The following is a 20,977-nucleotide window of genomic DNA, read 5'->3' on the forward strand; positions in this document are numbered from 1 at the left end:
TGGGGACAGTCGGTGGGGGTTGGGCTGGAAGTGCGGAGGGCGCCGCACCACCAGGGAAGGAGCCTGGGAGGAGGAAAGACGTCCTGGAGCCTCAGCTGCTCCATACAGGGGAGCGGTACTGACACATGCCTGTCAGAGGGACAGTGACTGTGAGGAATAGTAATTTCATTTGGGTGAAGACTAGAGTTGGAAGGAAGTCTTCATAGATGTTAGGTAAGAAAAGAAGAACTTTTGCAGATTTTGTATATGCCTTGTTGCAGAGTTTAGTTTTTTCCCTGAAACTGATGGGAGAATTGGGAAGCTGGGTAGGATATTGGGAGCTGATTGATAGGGGCATACGCAGTCCAATTTTCAAGCGCCCTCATGGACAGACACACTGAGAAGATGGGATGAAGAATGGGATGCGAGGCAAGAAAGCCAAGTTTGTCATAATCTAAGTTATAGGGTGGCCGTAGTCCAAGGCGAGCCGGGAGAGCTTGGTCAGAGGTTGCTCAGTGTGGGTGTTTGGGCGCGGCAGCATTAACCTTCCGATGGAAAACAACAGAGGGTACCCTCTGAGGAAAAGAGGAGTTTCGTTCTAGACATCGTGAGATGAGGTGCTTAGAACATCCCAGTGGGAGAAACTGTGATCATTGTAATTCTCCCAAGTTTGGAGAGAGAGCCAAACTGGGCTACTGCTGGGAGTTAAAACCAAAAGTCTAGATAAGGTGGCCCAGGGAAGAAGAAAAAGGGTGAGAAAAGCAAAGGACAGAGAGTCCTGGAGACTCTGAGTTGAGAAGTAATTCCTACAAAATATAAAAAATCGTAGAGAGAAAGGTGCTGTCAAAGCCAAGAGACGAGACAGTTTCCAGAATGGTCGGGAGGGGGTAGTGCCAGTTAAGAAAAGGTCATGACCTTACCTGAGACAATGGGCAATGGTTATGGAAAGCAGCTCACAGGGGGAATAACATAAAATGCCCTGTAAACATGAAGACACGCTTTCCCTACTAATGAGGAAGATAGAAATTGAAAGGAAATATTTGTGCTTCTTAGCTTGACAGAATCTTTATAAAGATTAAGCGAGTCTTCATGCTTGGCAAAGGTATAGGGAGACATACTCATGCATGAAGTTGTAACAGCTTTGGAGAACAATTAAGTAGTAGCTTAAAATTTAAATTGCAAATGCCCTTTAACCTAGCAAATTCCATTTCTAGGTCTCTATGCTAAAGACATAGTCACATCTGCACAAAATGATTACAATAATGTTCAGCATGTCTGTAATATTGAAAAATCAGAAACAACCTAAATGGCCATCGATAGGGAAATGTTTAACATGGTACGTCTGTATTTTTGGAATGCTATGTAGCAGTTCAAAAGAACACGGAAAAACGTTCCAGGTATTGTCAACTTTTTGAAAAATCTAGAATATTATCCTATCTAAGTAAATACGGGAAAACCATATTGCCATTGATGTATCTATGAGTTTGTGTAGAAACTCATTTTTAAAGGTCTGGAAGAATGCACAGCAAACTGATAACTGGTTTCCTCTGAGGGGAGAGACGAGGGAAGAGTAAAGGGAGATGAGTCCTATGCGTTTGATTTTCGTGAATACGCTTACATAATTTTTTAAGGGGATTATTTAACAGGGAGAGGTCCAGTGAGAAAGACTTGTGTGGTTTTTTGGACTCCGCAATTAGAAGATGATTGTTCACGTAATAAGAGCAGTTCCACGGATGATAAATGCAGGGATTAATTACCCTTGGATCAAGAATTAATAGTGAGGAAAGTGAATAAAGCTGTTTTAAACATCTTGCTGTAGAAGGGAAATCGTAGTTAAATGGGGGGTGAGGATACAAGTTGATAAAATACTTAAGGTCAGGGAGAGAAAGCACATGCTTATGTTAGGCTGAGGGACTAGTGCTGGGGAAGGAGGAGAAGCTGATGTACAGGAGAGTTCCAGAAAGGGTCCCTGCAGAGGTAACAGAAATGGGAATATTGATGGCTCCACATTCAGTAAACTGGAGGGGAAGATAGGTCAACATTGAAGGAATTCTTGGCCAAGAGCAAGAGGGAGGAAGGGATGAAAATGCCATTGATAGCACAGGAGGACCTGCTGAGAGAGAGTCGGGTTAACCCCGGGAAGGCTCGGACATCGGATACCATGAACTTGGCATGGGACCGGTCTTTTAAAAGTTCTGTGTTCCCACAGCAGTCTTTTCTCTGGATCAGTCATAGAAAAAGTGGTGTTAGACCAGTTCAGGGACGGAGTTTTGCAGGGAAGTAACAAGGGGTGAATGACAGGAGTGATGTAAATGATCGACTCTGTTTGCAGGACTTGGCAGACCGCAGCCTGTGGGCCAAATCCCTCTTACCATCTGGTTTTGTAAATAGTTTAATGTGACAACAGCCACATCCATTCATTCAAGTGTTGTCTGTGGCAGCTTTCATGCTACAGTGGCACAGTTGAGTAGTTGTGACAAACTGTGTTCCTGGAAAAGCTGAAACCACTTACTGTCTGGCCCTTAACTGAAAAAGTTTGCTTACCTTAACTAGTCCTTACGAGCGAAGCAGGCAGGCTTGTGTGGAGTCAGGCCGGGGAGTGATTGTGAAGTCAAGCAGGTGGCAAGTTGACTAAAGAGAGGGGCCGTTTAGAGAGTAAAGCTGTAGGGGTAGAGGACCCCTGAGACCACCTGGATCTCAGTGATTTAACTTAGGGGACGGGGTGGAGCAGTGCAGCGGAGGCTGAAGTTCATTCGAGTTCAGGTCGAGGAACTGTCAGTGTTGGATGACGGAAGGAAGAACGTAAGGATACCTCCACGGAACATCTGGCCGACAGCCTGCCGGTATGATGAATTCAGTCCACTTACCTACCATCTCTGTGTAGGTGTTTTCCTCGCCTGTGTGTGTTAATTCAGCTGATACTCCCAGTAGTAGAGATGACACTGAGAAAGGCTGCGTCCTAGTTTAGTTTCTGCTCGTTTGCAGTAGTTGTATATGGTGAACCAGAATTCTTAGAACAGACGTGCCGCTATTTGTACACGGCCTACATTTCTTCTGTATCCAAAGGTAAACTGTTACTACTGTATTTTTAAATCTACTTTTAATTTTCACTATAGGTATATGAAAATTATCCTGCTTATGATTTAACTGAAAGAAAAGATTTCATAAAAACAACTGTTAAAGAGGTAAATACATCCACCTTTTCTGATTTTGGTCATTTTGAATGTATAAGACAAATTATATATCAAATACTGTATGTTTTTCAAAATGTTCATGTCACTATATCACATTTGACCCTCAGATTTTCTCAAAATAGATGGGCAAAATATTTTTCATTCTCATTATAGAGTTAAAAAAAATAAAGTCTGAATATTAGTGACAAAACTTGACCTCCAGCTCACAACATACATGGGCAGCCAGGCTCAACACAGGTGCTCACACAACTACTGGAGCGTAATTCCTTTCCACTGAAGTCAGAAGATCAGCAGTAGCTATATTTTTGTATCGGTCCCAACAGATTTCCCAAGGTCACAGTAGTAAAACAGAAGTTTTAAAGGGAAGGTGGGGTATGATTTTTGTGTTCTTAAAACTGTATTTTGGGTAGAGGAAAATGACGTTTCTCTCTCGTTGCAGTTGATTTCTTGAGGCAGAGGAGATAACTTGTCCCGTGGACGTCAGGATCTGATTTATACCGTTATACCAGCAAAGAGAATGTATTTCCTTTTCTACCCCTTGCAAGCGTTGTGTTAGTAGAACCTGTTGCTGATCTTTTTAAGTAAATTTGAGTTTGTTGTTTTAAATTGCATTTCTATGCAGTTTTTAGTTTAAAATTTTGCATGGCAGTAATTGTTCCTTGCTTTTATAGCTGTATTTTGTACATTTTGGATTTCTTTATATGAGATCGTAGTTTTAGCGTGCTTAGTATTCGCTTGTTTCAGACATACTTTTAACGAAGTAGAAGAAACTATTATTGACATTTATACATGCAGAGACTATGGCAGTATTTAGTAGATGAAATATTTTGAATACACATCTGACAGTGGCAGTGTGTTCATCATATTAAAAATATACAGGCTTCAGCTATCCAGATGATTAAATTGGAAAATTTCTGCTGCATGTGTATATATGTCAAATCGTCAGCATGACAAAAGTGACAGATGTTATTTTTGTATTTTTAAAAACAACTTTGTTGTATATAAAGTTTTTTTATTTCTTTTGTGCAGATCAATTTTTAAACTCCTATAGGTAGGTATCTTTACAGTTATAAACTATGAAATGTCAGTGTTCGGCCAGATGGTATGTGACGGAGCAGCGAAATCAGAATTCAGTGGAGAAAACACTGAAGGAACAGGTCGTTCTCTGCTTTGCCTCAGAAGTGTCAATTTGTAGTTCTAGTGTTAACTCTGCAAGTGTCTGTAGATAACATTTTATGTTAAGGGTAGACCAAATCAACACATCAGAACTTCAAAATTGGGGGAAGGGGATTAAGTACAAGCACATTTGGCTTCTAATGAACTGATTTTTATTAACTGCTTTTGCCCATGTAAAATGCGGATATTTACAGGAAACCTGGCCACCTTTATAATTATGGTAAATGTACCAAGTATAATGCTAGAAGATAACGTGTAGGCAATAGTGGGTATCTCCGACAAAGTATTTCTCAAAAGTGATAAAAAGACTTATTTTTAACATTAAAGAAGTTTAATGTTTCGTGGAATCAGGACTTTTAGGTTTTAAATTTTGGCCAATCAGGATTCTGGGTGATCAACACACAGACCACTCCTGAATTAGATTGTTTCATCTTTTACATTGTCGTAATCAGTTTATTAAATAATTTCTGAATTTTAAAAACCTAACTGCTTATGAGAGAATTAGGCCTTTGATAAACCAGTTGAGTGTTTAAACGGAGAACATGAAATACATAAAAATGATAAATGTTGGCCGTTAGCAGGTACTTTCACAGGTCTGACGTGTTTCTTGATAAATACAAATGAATAAACAACTAAATGAGACCTAAAAATTGGCCGTTGATTTTAAATATTTAATTTGTTCCTATAAACCTTGTCAATAAAACTAATAAATCCATGCTCTTGTCTCTTGTATTAATGTCTTCCGTTTCTGTAGCACTTCCCCCCTAGCTGAGGATTTCAGAACAGGGATTTTTGTTGTTAATTTTGAGAGAAAAAGCACATAGTGGCGGGGCAGGAAGAGACAGAATCCCAGGCAGGTTCTGCACTGTCAGCGCAGAGCCTGACGCGGGGCTCAAACTCACGAACCCATGAGATAGATCATGACCTGAGCTGAAACCAAGAGTCAGACTCTTAAGCGACTGAGCCACCCAGGCGCCCCTGGACGGGGATTTTAATGGATTTAGCACCATGACCCATTTAATTTGGAGTCGTTCAGTGACTGCTGAACACAAACTCTGAAGAAATCCTGAAGGAAAACTTGAAAGTGACCTCACAAAACTAAGCGATTACGGTTCACAACTGTTTATTTTATGACCATTTACTTGAAAGGGTGTAAGACCCAGGAGCTAAACAAGTCTGAAGGCGGCTTGCAGGAGAGGAGAGGAGACGGGTGGTGTGCGTGAAAGGTCGCGGGGAAGGTGTACCCATTGCTCACCACTACAGTGCACGGTATTTGAAAAACAAGTCTAGTTTTTATTAAGCAGTTTTACACAACCAGCTGTTCACAATCTGCAGTTAAAACATTGTGTAGTCACTGCTCTTCAATTACAAAATCCTCAAACTGTGAAAAACAGTCAAAAACTCAAAAGTACCGTGGTTCCTTAACAAAATGTCAAATGATGTCACTTGGGACAGGAAACTTTTTAAATACACATTTACTGCGCTTGAGCTAACTAGGGTTTTCCTTAGTTTGCTTGTGGCACAGTACAAGTTTAAGAGCCCAGAGACTAACCGTGAACCATTTCAAACTTAAAATATTTTGCATTTATCACTAAATACATGCTATTCTTTAAACAGTTTAACACATAACATTTTTAAAGCAGAATACTTCCCAGTCAGTACCAATGAGTCTCATCAGATAGTCTATCAACATTTTCCTATGTTAACCCAACTTTGAAACCAATTTACTGCTGTTTGCCTTCTTGTGTTTGTATCATACTTTGCTGAGGAGGGAGGTGTCTAAACCGTCTAACGTTTCCATAAAATTCTATTTCTACTTACAAGCTGACTTTAAATTTTAAAAATACCTAATATTCTGAAAAATGTCCTTTTGAGTCCTTTTTTCAGTGCAGACTAACATAATTGAAAGAACTGTTCAGACTTTTTAAAACAAAAGCATTTAAGTTACCATCCGCTTTTCTAACTTCTTGGCAAGATAAGCATCCTGAAGTCCCTGAAACCAGAGTTTAATTGAATTCTTTTGTCAGGAGGAGAAAAAAGGAAAAAGTGAGTATGTGCCATGTTCTCCAGCTTTTAAGATATGGCTTTAAATGTGAAATATTTACCAGGAAATCTCACATTTTCTGCAGTTTTCCGGTGGACCTGCCTATGGAATACTGAAAACATCAGGCTGCAAAAAACAGACTGGATCAGTTATTTTAAAAAGAGGCAGTAGAGGGAGTTTTATTAAAGTATTCTGACAAGATCTTTTTGCCAGCGGTTGCCAAAATTAAGGCTAAAGTGTGCCATCGGACCAAACTTGGCTCTAAGAAAAATAGCCCTATTCTAAATGGTCTCAAGTATGAAGACTATACTGTCTCTACCCCATCGAAAACCACAGAATGCCTATACTGTTTGAGGAACCGAAAATTTTGCTGTTTGCCAATGAGTGCACAAATCTGAAATGTTTTATCACAAGAGACCCGAATTTAAATTTCTTTTGAATACCCAATGGAAAGAAATATGTACAATATAAAATAGTCTAGAAGCTTCATTTACTTTTAACTGAAGAGTTTGTGCTGTATCTGAAAGGGAAAGATTTCTGTCTAAATTTTAAGTAAAAGCTCAATTTTGGAGCTATATAAAAATCTTAAGGCTCATTGGCAAAGATACTGATGAACTGTGACAGAAGAAAAACACATGGCTTTATCTGCCTTTTTAATGATTGCTGCTTGGTTTCTTGATGTTTGAAAACAATGGTTTCTCAATGCTTGAAAACTGATGAGCCAAACAAGATGTCAAAATTCAAAGGGAATCTCCAACCGTGGAAGAAATCCTGTCTTAATGTAAGGTTATATTCTGCTTTGTTCTGAAATACAGAAGACAGCCCTAGTCACACCTGTGGAAAATGCAATTAAATATAAGTGCTTACAAAAGGATTCTTGGGGCTAATGCTCTCAGGAGGAGGTTTTTTTTGTCTTGATTTTATGAAAGTGAGGTTTAACATGTGTTTCAAACTTTACCATTTGGAGCACAGAAGCAAGCTGGGTCCAGACAAATTCTATTTAGAATGCTGCAATCTTACTTGCTTCTCGAACACCACTCAAATATGCCCCTGTAACAGTTTGTGGGAAATGCCTGTTTGTTGCCTGTAAGAAAAAAATTGCATAATTTGAAATCACATAGAAGGAACTCGGGCGATCACTGAAACATAATACAAGCATACACTCTGATCCTCGAATCAAGACTGCCGGCAGGCACTCCTCTGTGCTCATGTTAACACTCTACCTCGCCCCACCCCCACCCTGCACCTGCTGTTCTCTGGCTGTGCCACCCTGCTTCACCACTCCCGTGAAGGACTGAGTGGCACTCCTTAGGATATTACTCACATACACACCGTGTCCCGGAATTAAGAATAACGAAGACGATACAATCCCTGCCCGCCCCCGCCGCTGCCCCCCAGACAAGTAGTCTCGCTGTCGGAATCAGTGATGAGCACAGAAAGCGAACCAATTCACCCATGGCTGGAGTTTTGCTAGAGGACTGCCACAGGACAGAGAGGAGTACGTCAACGGGGAGGGGACAGAAAGGTGAGGACTGTCCGTGGGAGAAGACCGCTCTCCAGGAGGTTGGAGTGGGAACAGAATCCGCAAACCAGGGCAAGCAGCAGATTGATCTGTGGCTTGGGGGTTGGTGGGGATGGCGACAAGATCTGGGATGTAGCTATGGGAAAGAGTCACTGAAGCGGGGGTGAGCCGATCTCAGAAGATGGAGGAGGATAGGAAACGCAGGAAGTTCCACGTGAAGTGAAGCATGTTCCACGTCACCTAGATTTACGGCTGGATGCAAGGGACAACAGCCAGTGCCAAACGCTTCAGTAAATGGAGAGGAATGGTCAGGAGGTAAGAATACAATTACTGGGGTGCCGGAGTGGTTCCAGTCGGTTAAGCGTCTGACTCTTGGTCTTGGCTCAGGTTACAATCTCATGGTTCGTGGGTTCAAGCCCCGTGCTGGGCTCTGTGCTGATGGCACAGAGCCTGCTTGGGATTCTGTCTCCCTCTCTCTGTCCCTCCCCCTGGCTCTCTCTCAAAATAAATTAAAAAAATAAATACATAACATTAGAAAAAATACAATTACTAGTAGGGGGTAAAAAATGGCAGAAACCTCAGAGAAACGGCTTTAAAAATTTTTTAGGGGCGCCTGGGTGGCTCAGTCAGTTAAGCGTCCGACTTCGACTCACACTTCATGGGTTCGAGCCCCATGTCAGGCTCTGGGCTGACAGCTCAGGGCCTAGAGCCGGCTTCAGATTCTGTGTCTCCCTCTCTCTCTGCCCCTCCCCCACTCACATGGTCTCGGTCTCAAAAATAAAAAAAAATTTTTTTAATAAAAAATGTTTTCTTTAATGTTTTCAGTGTGAAGTAACAACTGTATCACATGAGCCTAATGCAGCTTCTCTTGGAAGCAGCGGACAGTTGCTGCCTGGCGTGCAGTCACGCTCTGTTCCCACAAAGCTTTGCAGGCCAAGGACAAACCACACAGCCAGTTTTTAAATGACGTTCTTTTGTAATCATCCAAAAATCAGAGAGAGAAAAGATAACTCTATTTTAGATGGCACTAGAAGACCTGGGCGGTCCCAAACTATAATCCACAAAGGTTGAAAGCAGATGAAAGAGCTCTGAGGATTCTCTTCACTGGGTGAAGTTTGGGGAGGGTGGCGGGGAGGTGATCCAAAGCCAGCCGATTCACCCCAAAGAACCTTTTAACCATCTCGGCCACTGGAGGCATCGGGAAGGACGGAGGCGGAGGCGGGGCACCGGTGAAAACAGGCCTGGAAGAGCAAGCAATCTGGTTCCTCACCAGCTTCCCCACCCCCATGGCCACAACCCCCTGGAGACCAGAGGCAGAGGTGGGGGTGAGGCACCAAAGAACATGGGGATTAAGTCAGGTCTTCATAACTAAGAGCAAGGCTGCCGGCACCCAGAATGTTCCCAAAGAGCTGTAGATAGGCTGTTTGGGGATCCAACCACCCCTTGGCAAGCTCGTGGGCGTTCTCAACAGGCTTTTGTAAAAATGCCTCCCTCCAGTCTGAGCAGTCAACGATGGGATATCTGGATGTGTGGAAAGCGGAGGCTGACAGAAACAAACTAGAACTCTGAGGAGTCACTAAGCAAGAAGAGGATGCTACCAAAAGAAGAACCTGAGGGCAAGAAAGTGCTCATAAAAGAGCCAAAATTCCCAAAGTCAATTCAAGGAGAGAAACAGAAACAGGATAAGACACATGAGTAACAGCAAAGAAAAGAAAATCAGTTTAGAAGTTCCAATTTATATAATGGAAGATGTAGAAATAAGAAATAAAAAACGTGAGGAGAAAATGGTCAGAAGTAAGAAATCAAGGACGGAAGGATATGAGCTTCCAGATTACAAGCAAGCGAAAAACAGGCACCAAAAAAAATCAGTAATCAAAACAGCAAAACATTTCTCAACAGAAGTAAACCAAGAAAGGAGCCAGGCTACTTCCTACCCATTAGGATGGCTATTACCAAAAGCCAGAAAACAGCACACTGCTGGTGAGGATGTGCAGAAACTGGAACCTTTGTGGGGCGCCTGGGTGGCTCAGTCGGTTGAACATCTGACTCTTTCGGCTCAGGTCATGATCTCACAGGTTCACGAGTTCAAGCCCCAGGTCAGGCTCTTTGTTGAGAATGCAGAGCCTGCTTGGGATTTTCTCTCCCCCATTCTCTCTCTGTCCCTCCCCCACCCGTACACACTCTCTCTCAAAACAAACATTTTAAAAATAATTTTAAAAATTAAAAAAATAAAAGCTATTTTGAAGATTATGATTCTGACTTTGGAGGAACTCCGGTGATCGATTGGCAGTGGAAGGAATCACATGTGCAATTCCTTAAATGTTTAAAAACTTAAAAAAATAGTTAAGGTGGGAAATGATATGTATAGTTTACCACAATTTAAAAAAATACACATTAAAAAAAAGGAGAAAGGTATCTAGAAAACAAAAACCTGGAAAATGGTGAGGAGGAGTCCCAGAGATCAGCCAGTATAGACCAGAACATAGGCAAGAGGACCCCAGGAACGGGGTTTCAAAAATGGAGCTAACACACCAGCTCACAGGGATTCAGTTGTGACTGAGGGAAGCCTGAAGGGCGAAGGGGCCCGAGGAGAAGCACAGAAAGAATTAAGCTAATGAAAAAAGGGGCCAGTGAGACTGTCAAGAAAACAGGAAGCTGTGTAAAAACAAAGTCAATGAAGAGCTTCGTGGCTCAGCAGGAAGCCACATCACAGGAGCACCATTTCAAGTGTGAAATAACCACACTAAATAGGCTAAATCTTTCACCTGATAAGTCAGCAATGTCTACTTTTTTTTTAATTGCTTTAAGTTTATTTTGAGAAAGAGAGAGAGAGAGAGGAAGAGGCAGAGAGAGGTAGTGAGAGAATCCCAGGCAGTCTCCTCGCCCACAGCACAGAACCCGATGTGGGGCTCGAACCCACAAACCGTGAGATCGTGACCTGAGCTAAAACCAAGAGACGCTTAACCGACTGAGCGACCCAGGTGCTCCAACGTCTACTTTGTTGAACCAGAAGTCAACAATACAAATATTTGAAAACATGAAGTAAATTCCTGAAGAAACAACAGAAAGCATTAAAAATGGCCGCCCTGGGGGTGGGAGGAGGATGCTGAGAGGGCATCTGTCTGCTGTCTTGGGGTCCTAATACTTTTGACCGTATCTGACTCTGCTTTTAAACACCGGACGTACATCACTTTCATTAAAAGTCACAAAAACAACAGTGAGTGGGTTCAGGATGGCCACACGCACCTCGCCAGCAAAGAAGACCATTCCCTGTATCTCCTCAGCGAGGATATCGTAGGCTTCTCCGCTCCCTCCCGTCTTCACGAAGCTGTACGCCATCTGGATCCAGGGGTCCGTGCTCCACCGAGTGACAAAATACTTCGTGGGGTCGGGGACCTCCTGTGTGGGGCGGAGGGAACCAGGAGCCGGGATCAAAGAGGGGCCTAGACGCGCGCAGCCAGAGCACAAATCTACACTCCCGCCTCCTCTGGAGACGGAGTTAATCCTCTTAGACTCTGCTGTGGCCCCTCTGCCCCCTGCAGCTCCCCCCGGGCCCCCCCCACCCCCATTTGTGCAGCTTCCTCCATCTCCTGCCCCAACCCTGCAGCCTCCCCCACGGCTCACTTCCACCCTTCATCCTGCCGGAGACTTTATCGTCGCCAGAGACTGGCGTGTGCCCGGGGGACGGTGGCGGAGGGGTGTCTGGGCCAGAGTGGAAGGGGCAGTGCTGGGACCTCAACTTGCGATTCTCAGCAGGCTGCTCCAAAGGAACGGCCAGACGAGGCCATGTTTCACGTTCACTCAGTTTTGAGTCAGGTGAGCCCTGACGAGCACCACCATGAAAAACAGTTCCATGGAGGGCGCCTGGGTGGCTCAGTTGGTTCAGTGTCCGACTTGGGCTCAGGTCACGATCTCACGGTTTGTGAGTTCGAGCCCCGAGACAGGTTCTCTGCTGTCAGTGCAGAGCCCGCTTCGGATCCTCTATCCCCCTCTCTGCCCCTTCCTGCTCGTGTGCTCTCCTCTCTCAAAAAGAAACAAAAATAGTTCTATGGAAACTACCCACTAAATTCCAAACAATGAATGTGAAAATGAGTTTTTGGACAAAAACCCACAAACTAGGGACTACTGTGAGATGTAATCACATCACGTAAAATAACACCCCCGGGTGTCTCTTTCTCTATGTAACTTTTCTCTCATTTCATTTCTTTCTATTTCCATTCCTTTATTTGAAAAAGATGACAGCTACGCCATTTCCCAATCTGCAGAGACTGTGAGACGTACTCAACGGGCAAATATGAAGTACCCTGAGCCCCTCTGGAAAAAGACAGAAATGAGACTAGCTGCATCTGTAGGGTATGAGAATATTCTGGACAACATCCCTTTGAAAGGAAGGTTGCTCTCAAAGCTCGCTAGGGTTTGGGTTAATACAGGATGTAGGGAAAATGCTGAGCCTGTTACATCCTTAGGAAAGGAAGGGGATGTGGTGCTCGCTTCAGCAGCACGTGTACTAAAATAGGAACGGTACACGGAAGCTCCACGTCGCCCCTGAGCAAACGTGACATGCAGATTCCTGAAGCCTGTCTGTACCCCAGTGCACTGCCACCCTTTGCAGATTAGCACGAAAGGAAGGGGGTGGAGGGAGGAAAAGAAGGAAGAAGGGAAGGGAAGGGGAATGGGAACGGGAAAGGAAAAGGAAAAGAAAGAGGTGTGTGGATGATGTGAGCAAAAGGAAGACAATGGCGTGAAAGGTGGTATGGAATATTGCTATAGACTCAATTGCGGCCCCCTCAAATTCGTGTCAGAACCCTAAACCCCCCGAACCTCATAATGTCACCATATCTGAGAAAGGGCCTCTCACAAGGTAATTCAGTTCCCATGAGGTCCCGAAGGTGGGCTTTAATCCAGTCTGACTGGTGTCCTTCTAAGAAGAGGCAATTAGGACACAGCCAAGCACAACGGGAAGACCACGTGAGGTCGAGGGAGAAGGCGGTCATCTGCAGACCAAGGAGAGAGGCCTGGGAAGAAGCCAAACCTGCCTGCACCTTGATCTCGGACCTTCCAGCCTCAGAACTGCGAGAACGGAAATGTCCATCGTTGAAACCACCCAGATTGGGGTATTTTGTTACGGCAGCCCTGGCAGGCCAGCCCGGGGACTTAGCGGGCAGCCGGACAACGGGAGAGGGACCGACGCGGCCGTCCGCCTTCTCCCCCGTCCCGGAGGCGGCTCTGACCTGCTCCTTGAACAGCTCCCGGAGGGCGGCCATGCACTGCTGGAGCACCTGCTTGTCATCCAGGGTCCTGACGGACGCCACGGCCTCCCCGGCGACCACCGACATCAGCACGCTCTGCTTCTTCTGCAGATGAGGAAGGGACAGTTCACACTTCCTGCTTCCAGTACAGAGGTCCCTGAATGCGCGGCTCCGACTGGGGAAGGCCCTCGTCCTACACATCTCAGGATTTCCCCCTGCCCCTCAGCCCCATTTCAACCACCAGTCTGTTTCCCTCACAAAACTCCATATTCATCTCTACATTTTGTTGTTCGTGGCTGAACAACTCAGGAAGAAGTGTAAATATCAAATTCAGGGTTCTCTTGGCTTTTTCCCTTACTTGTTCTAGAAGAAATAGAAGAAGGTGGAGAAGGGAGATCAGCAGATAAAATAAGGGGAAAAAAATCTTTCTCAAAGAGTAAAGAAATTTTGCCCACGTGCAACCTTTTAACAAAGTTTCTTGGGATGGGGCACCAGGGTGGCTCAGTCAGTTAAGCCTCTGACTTTGGCTCAGGTCATGATCTCAGTTCATGAGTTTAAGGCCCACATTGGGCTCTGTGCTGACAGCATGGAGGCAGCTTCAGATCCTCTGTCTGACCCTTCTTTCTCTGCCCCTCCCCTACTTGTTCTCTCTCTCTCAAAAATAAACATTAAAAAAAAATTAAGGGGCCAGGATGGCTCAGTCAGTTAAGTATCTGACGCTTGATTTCAGCTCAGATCATGATCTCATGGTTCGTGAGATCAAGCCTCACATCGGGCTCTGCGCTGACAGCGCGGAGCCTGCTTGGGATTCTTCCTCTGTGTCTCTCTGCCCCTGTGCTGCTCACTCTCTCTCTCTCAAAATAAACAAACATACGTTACAAAAAAATTAAGAAAGTTTCTTGGAAGGGAGAAGAAGGGGAAACAAAACACCAAAGGTGATTCTTTTGCGTGACATTAGTATTACCAAGTCCAGGGACGCCCCTCCCTCCCTCTGCTCCCCGACCAGTCACATCTGCCAACACGGAGCCTGCCCTCATCCTCCTCGGGGCCAACCATACCCTGCCCTTCGTCCGTGCTCACAGGACCCGGGAGAGCAGTGTTCAGGCACCAGTCATTACTGTGCTGAGCTGACTCTCCCTAAGAGGACTCCCTATCGGCCCAAAATATCTGTTTCCACAAAAAACGAATCCCCTTCCCAGGGAGCAACATTAGTACCTGAAGAGAACATGGCAGATGTCGGGCTTTTCCCATAGGAAAATATCCCAGTCCAAGTACCCTGCCAGCATGTAAGTACGTATCTACAGCATCCGCCACGTCCATTAGCTCCTGAGCTTGACGCCGGAGTCATTACCAATCCAAATTCTAAACTGCAGTAAGGGAGTTCAAACCGCATGTCACCACCGATTTTACCTGGGGATCCATGTCATAGAACACAGCAAAAAGTCCCCGCTTGCCGGCACTAGGCGGAACGTGACCGAAAAAGTCAGCCCCTTGAACTTTACTGTCCCAAAATCTGTATGGAAACTGCAAGGCAATCTGGAAAACGAGCAAGAGAAAGATGGTTAAGAGTTTCTAGAATCAGAAGTAATCTCTAAGACGCAACCTACGGTTCTTAACTAAAGTGATACACAAAAGAATCCTAAAATGCCCCCCTTCCGTGCTCCTGTCTCGTCTGTTCTCTCATGAGCATCTGGCTTTGGGGGTCATTCAGTCCCATCCCCCCACCGATAGCGTGGGTGGGGTGGGCGGGACCCACTGACAAACCCTGGGCTAATCTGAAGATGCCAAGCAGTCCTGAGACCTGGTCTTGAAGCAGATGTTCTGAAGATAAAGTCTCACCTACCCCTAGGGCCACCAGCACTGGCACGTTCTGCTTAGAGAAGATTTTATTTAAAGGCAGAGGAAGTGAAACATTCTCCTCACTGGGACCAATTAATTAGTGGAGGGTAGGCTTGGAAGGCAGCCAAAAAAAAAAAAAAAAAAAACAAAACCCACTTTATTTATATATTTATATGCCAAGTTCAAATCTTGAATAACAACACTCACTTTCCAAACGTCAAGCAAAACTGAGATCTCAGCCAGCTCTCCTCCTTCTGTTCCGATAATAGCCTTTTGTATTCTTCATCAACAATTACTCAAATGAAAAGAAAATCTTTGAATTTTATTTGGATGAAAAAATGATCTGCTACTCAGCCAGTACGAGAAGGTAAGGAACCCTTGGCACCCAACATTCATCTCTTTGGTTTTGAGGCTACAGTAACTTGGTCACCTTTTCAATGATGCCCGCGCCTAAGCTGTTGATAGCCTTCATCTTCTTGTCTGACAGCGGTGGGTTGAAGTGAATGGCACCTTTCTGCAGTAAGGCCAGGGGTACAGTGACCAACACCTGGGGGGAAAACGAACAGTTCACACACAAAAGCAAAACTACCCAGTGGGTTCATGACCAGGAAAATCTCAACGCCCAAAGGACGTTCCTCTCTATCGCCAATCACGAGACTGTCAACGTCCCATGTTCTACTGCGAAGAGCCAGAGCCGCCATGGCGGTTCGGTGCATAAGGGCGCCTGGCTGAGCAGAAGCGACATCCACGTGGAAGAACTCGCAGAAAAGTCTAGATGGTTTACAATAACCCTGGGTGAGAAGAGTCAGTAGATGCCAATTATGAAAAGCAGTACTGTGAGAGGAAATGGCCCTAAATATGGAATCAGAAGAACTACACTTGTGTATTGTTACTAACACTTTCTAATATGTGGCCAAGGTAAAACCTGCCCTGCAAACCCCAAAGAATCGGGATAATGCTTGAAAGTCATACAATACACATCAATACGCTTCATAAATGGTAAAGTCCATCAAAAACATTATGGATTACTGGAGTGCCCGGGTGGCTCAGTTGGTTGAGTGTCCGACTCTTGATTTTGGCTCAGGTCATGATCTCACAAACCGTGAGACAGCATGGGGCCTGCTTCTGATTCTCTCTCTCCCTCTCTCTCTGATCCTCCCCTGCTCATGCTCTCTCTCAAAATAAATAAACTTAAAAACATTTTCTTCAAAACATTATGGGCTATTAAGAAGGAAGCAACTTCTTTTTTAATTAGTTTATTATTTTTATTTTTTTAATGTTTTATTTATTTTTGAGTGAGCGAGAGGGAGGGAGAGAGACAGCACTAGCAGGGGAAGGGCAGAGAGAGAGGGAGACACAGAATCTTGAAGCAGGCTCCAGGCTCTGAGCTGTCAGCACAGAGCCCGACGCGGGGCTCAAACTCATGGACTGTGAGATCATGACCTGAGCCGAAGTCAGGCACTTAACCGACTGAGCCACCCAGGAGCCCCAAGAAGGAAGCAACTTATTGCAGGGTCTCCCAACGGCTTACACAATCCTTTAGAGAGTTGAAGGTGCCGATGCTAAGAGCCTTCAAGAACAACTCTCGAGGTCCCATCACAAAACCCTGCCTTCAAAGACAGCTGCTGTCTCTCCACACAATCAGAAAACTTCTGGCTCCAGAACCCTGTTACCACAGTCACAATGAGGAGCCATTACCACTGCTACCAGCTCCAGAAGCACACCACTTCTAGAACAAACTGTGAAGTGGGTTCCTCGTGCTTGCCTCATGACTCCCTTGTAGTTAATGAGCGGACCCTGGACCCTCTACTGGCCCCTCTGCGGAAAAACCTAACACCTTGACCACGATGCTGGTCAGAAGTGAAGGAAAAGCCATGCCATACCTTCCAAATCTCACGCCAGTGCATCTGAGTGGCTGCAACATTTCCTATTTAGAATCTCAGCTTCAAGGGAGTCTAGGAAGCGTGTGTGTGTGTGTGTGTGTGTGTGTCCATTTCCGTCCACACTGCAGGCAGCGTGGACGGAGGAGCGTCCCATGGAACTGGATGCCGAGCACCACATCCACCACAGCCCTCAGCAAAGATGTAGCGTATGTGGCTTGAACCCCAACTCCAGGAGCACAGAAAGGCCAGAGTTGTTCTTGTGATTTTGTCGCTATTTTCTGCCACATGGAACTTTTTATAAAATATAAAACATTTTCTCGGTCATCATCAAGCAAGCCAAAAAAAAAAAAAAGAGAACAATTATTCTCTTGGAAGAAGTTCTTCTTGCAGAAGAACTTCAAGGAAATAAGATCTAGATATCTTCTTAACAACAAAAACGCTCTCAAAAGCCCATGAAGCTGGGCGCCTGGGTGGTTCAGTCGGTTAAGGGTCTGACTTCGGCTCAGATCATGATCTTGAGGCTCGTGGGTTCGAGCCCTGCATCAGGCTCTCTGCTGTCAGCATGGAGCCTGCTTCGGATCCTCTGATCCTCTCTCTCTCTCTCTCTGCCCCTCTCCGGCTCACCCTCCTCTCTCCCTCAAAAATAAACATTAAAAAAAAAAAAAACAAGCAAAAAGTAAAAAAAAAAAAAAAGCACACGAACTTAGGTAAACAAACAGGCCAAAGGGACGAACCCGCTCTGGTCAGGGACCGAGGCCAGACCTGGGTGGAACAAGCCTGAACTGCATTACAGTGTGTCAGACGTTTACTGGTAGATCACGCTGGGGTGCAAATCTTTCACTTCTAAGTCCGGGAAACTTCCAACTCAAACCATGTCATCTTTGCAGACTACTATAAAAATACTTCCTGTAAACATTCCAGAAGAGACTTGAGAACACAGCCTGCAGCTATGCCCTAAGAACCCCGGAGAGCTGGACATAAAGAGAGAAGAGCAAAGGTGCTGGGTTAGGGTCAGGCAGAGGGGGATCCAGCGAGAGCCGTCGACAGGCAGTCACAAAATACCAGAGCTTGAGCCATCAGCTGACTGGCAATTTAAAATTTTTTTTAAATGTTTATGTGTATTACAGAGGGAGAGAGAGAGAGACAATGTGGGAGCGAGGGAGGGGCAGAGAGAGAGGATCCGAAGCAGGCTCCAGGCTCCAAGCTGTCAGTGCAGAACCTGACGCGGGGCTCGAACTCACGCACCGCGAGATCATGACCTGAGCCCAAGTTGGCCACCCAACCAACCGAGCCACCCAGGCGTTCCGGCTGACTTACAGTTTTAAAGAGAGGTATTTAAAAACAATTTTTACCACCACAAGGAGCTTTAAATTTAAATTCTCAGCTTGGGGCTCCCACATAAGGGCAGGGCTGCTCAGTGGTCTGACACTGGCCACACATCGGACTCACCTGAGCAGTTTCACAAACATGACCAGACTGAATCCCGGAGAATCTCGGGGTGGGGGTGCTGCAGCCTTTCTTTTTAGGCCCCTCCCAGGTGATTCTAACATGAGCCAGGATTGAGAACCACTACCAGTCCATGGGGTCCCTGGGTGGCTCAGTCGGTTAAGTGTCTGACTTCGGCTCAGGTCATGATCTCACGGTCTGTGAGTTCGAGCCCTGCATCGGGCTCTGTGCTGACAGCTCAGAGCCTGGGGACTGTTTTGGATTCTGTGTTTCCCTCTCTCTCTGCCCCTCCCCCACTCATGCTCTCTCTTGCTCTCAAAAATAAATAAAACCTAAAAAAGAAATTTTTAAAGACCCACTCTGAGTCCAAAGGCTACACTACCATTCCTAACTACCCCGCTAGCCAATGGCAGGAATAATATGAGGACCCACCCCCTGGGCTCATACACCAGACCCTGTCTCTTCATTTGACATGAGATCCTTTAGTTCAGTAGGAGTATCATGCACTCTGAAATACTTCTAGGTAACTGAAACGGGCAGAGCACAGCTAATCTAGGAATCCAGTGATGGTCTGCCATTTATACATTCTGGTCATGTCAGAAATAACTAAACTGAAATAAACTTACAGGATTTATTACTTCCCCTCCACCCCAAGTAAGCATCTTTGCTCTCCAACACCTCAGAAATCTCTGTGTGACTTTGCATATTACAGCACTCTTCCAGTGGCCACCTACTAACGTGGTTTACAAACACTTCCAATAACATAAAAGTACTTCTGCCAGTTTCAAAATGAAAACATGGAGCTGTCTTGGACTGAAAAATGATTCCATGGCAAGAAAAACCTACTAAACAAACAAACAAACCCACCACCTTTTTATGTACTGAATTAAGCAAACTAAGTTTTCTGGAATGCGTGACTTCTCAGAGCCTTTAATACACTCATATTTAACTCAAAAAGTAGACTGAAATATACAACACTTTCAAACTTATTTGCCCAAGATTTCGCTTCTTGTTCAACTCTCAGGACTGATGTACCACAGAACCTACTTTAAGAAACACTACTCGGGGCACCTGGGTGGCCCAGTTGGTTAAGGGTCTGACTTCGGCTCAGATCATGATCTCATGATTCGTGGGTTCGAGCCCTGCATTGGTCTCTGTGCTCATAGCTCAGAGCCTGGAGCCTGCTTCGGATTCTGTGTCTCCCCCTCCCTCTGCCCCTCCCTCACCCGAGCTCTGTCTCTGTCAAAAATAACCATTAAAAGTAAAAAAAAAAGTAAATAACCATTAAAAGTAAACCATTAAAAGTAAAAGTAAACAACCATTAAAAATAAAAGTAGACAGGATTCTGTCTACCATGAATGCATACAGCGTTAGATCAGGTCAATCAGACTTGCGCATCCACACAGAACTGAGTGGAGACAGGGAACTCTTCAGGAATCAAACAAGGCTCCGGGCAGACTGCCAAAGGCCAACTTCCAGGTGGAAAACACTGTTTTCCCACACCCCCAGGCCCCTGGCTGCACCTCGTGAAATGCTAGCACCTACCTTCTGTGCTGTACATCCTGTCCCATCCGTCATGGTAACCTGCACCTCATCTCCAGAATAATCAATGCTCTGCACCTGTGCAAGAAAAACAACCATGAAAACCACGAGGGACGGACCCATACGATCCAGGATCCTCCCCGATTCTATCACGTGAGTTTAGACCTCCAAGACTCCAGAGAATCACTTGCCGGCATTCAGAGATCTAAGTGACATTTACAGCTGACTTCAAGGAACTATCGCTCAGTCATTACAACTTATAAACACTTTGTCAGAAAGTGGAAAATCTTTACAACACAGTCTAGAGTGAAGTATACAGGTAAACAGGGGCCTCTATGATTAGAGCAATGCACAATACAAATGCAGCAGGACAAAGACTCTAAGGGAACACTCGAGAGTGAAAATGGCTGCATTGTGTCAGGGAGGTCATGAGACACTTGAACACTTCATTAGCAATGAAAATGCATCCGAGCCACTGCTGCTTCCAGACGGTGGAGCTGCCTGACGAACAGACTCACAGCAAGCACCTGTCTCCTGTGTAATCCACGTGTCCCGCACTTGACATCCTCCAAACCCAAGGCCAAACCAGAGCCGCCCCTCCCGGCCGCTGTGGAGACTCACTGGAGACTCCAGCCGAATGTCTAGTCCTTCTGCCAGTTTTTCAATGATTACAGAGTAGCCAGGCGTTAGCAGAGTGTGGTCACCAGCAAACTGAGCAAAGAATTCGTTGTGGTCCCAGGAGCGAGCAGACACCTGGGAAACGATAATGTGCAGGAAAGCTTATGTTATTCTTTTTTTTTTTTTTTTAAAGTCAACTCTACTCCCAACATAGGGCTTGAACTCATGACCCCAAGATCAAGAGTGGCACACTCCACCAACTGAGCCGGCCATGTGCCCCAGGAAAGCGGATCTTAGAACAAAAGGTAGACATGACTTGGGCACGGGCACCACTCCTTGATAAACACACTCGGTGTATTACATATCAGTAATTCTGGAAAAGGAGAACTCTATGAGTAAAACTGCGTTTGAGCAACTCCAGCTATAAATATGCCATCCACGTGTCTTCAACGTGGCATCTGTGCAGAGGCTGAAACCCGGCACAG

At 45.2% G+C, this 20,977-nt stretch overlaps 2 protein-coding genes across 8 annotated transcripts in view; one reads left to right on the forward strand and one right to left on the reverse strand.

Annotated features, from left to right (window-relative positions):
- DEK (DEK proto-oncogene) overlaps nucleotides 1–5,064 on the forward strand; it is a 31,665-nt gene extending 26,601 nt beyond the window's left edge. For 2 of the 3 annotated variants that reach the window (XM_043590733.1, XM_043590734.1), the window contains exons 10-11: nucleotides 3,096–3,164; nucleotides 3,613–5,064. In XM_043590733.1, coding sequence (XP_043446668.1) covers nucleotides 3,096–3,164; nucleotides 3,613–3,624 — 81 coding nt within the window. In that variant the 3' untranslated portion in view covers nucleotides 3,625–5,064. Of the gene's footprint in view, nucleotides 1–1,193; nucleotides 3,165–3,612 lie in introns of those variants that run through there. The other variant, XM_043590735.1, reaches the window with a different exon arrangement.
- A 557-nt stretch (nucleotides 5,065–5,621) lies between these two features.
- The window catches only part of KDM1B (lysine demethylase 1B), a 62,846-nt gene continuing 47,490 nt past the window's right edge, over nucleotides 5,622–20,977 (reverse strand). For 4 of the 5 annotated variants that reach the window (XM_043590727.1, XM_043590729.1, XM_043590731.1 and 1 more), the window contains 7 exons: nucleotides 20,496–20,627; nucleotides 19,878–19,952; nucleotides 15,434–15,550; nucleotides 14,575–14,700; nucleotides 13,147–13,269; nucleotides 11,162–11,314; nucleotides 5,622–7,477 (listed from right to left, as the gene is read on the reverse strand). In XM_043590727.1, coding sequence (XP_043446662.1) covers nucleotides 7,394–7,477; nucleotides 11,162–11,314; nucleotides 13,147–13,269; nucleotides 14,575–14,700; nucleotides 15,434–15,550; nucleotides 19,878–19,952; nucleotides 20,496–20,627 — 810 coding nt within the window. In that variant the 3' untranslated portion in view covers nucleotides 5,622–7,393. The remainder of the gene's footprint in view (nucleotides 7,478–11,161; nucleotides 11,315–13,146; nucleotides 13,270–14,574; nucleotides 14,701–15,433; nucleotides 15,551–19,877; nucleotides 19,953–20,495; nucleotides 20,628–20,977) is intronic. The other variant, XM_043590732.1, reaches the window with a different exon arrangement.

Source organism: Prionailurus bengalensis, chromosome B2, assembly GCF_016509475.1.
Source record: "Prionailurus bengalensis isolate Pbe53 chromosome B2, Fcat_Pben_1.1_paternal_pri, whole genome shotgun sequence".
In the NCBI taxonomy this organism is placed as follows: Eukaryota; Metazoa; Chordata; class Mammalia; order Carnivora; family Felidae; genus Prionailurus; species Prionailurus bengalensis.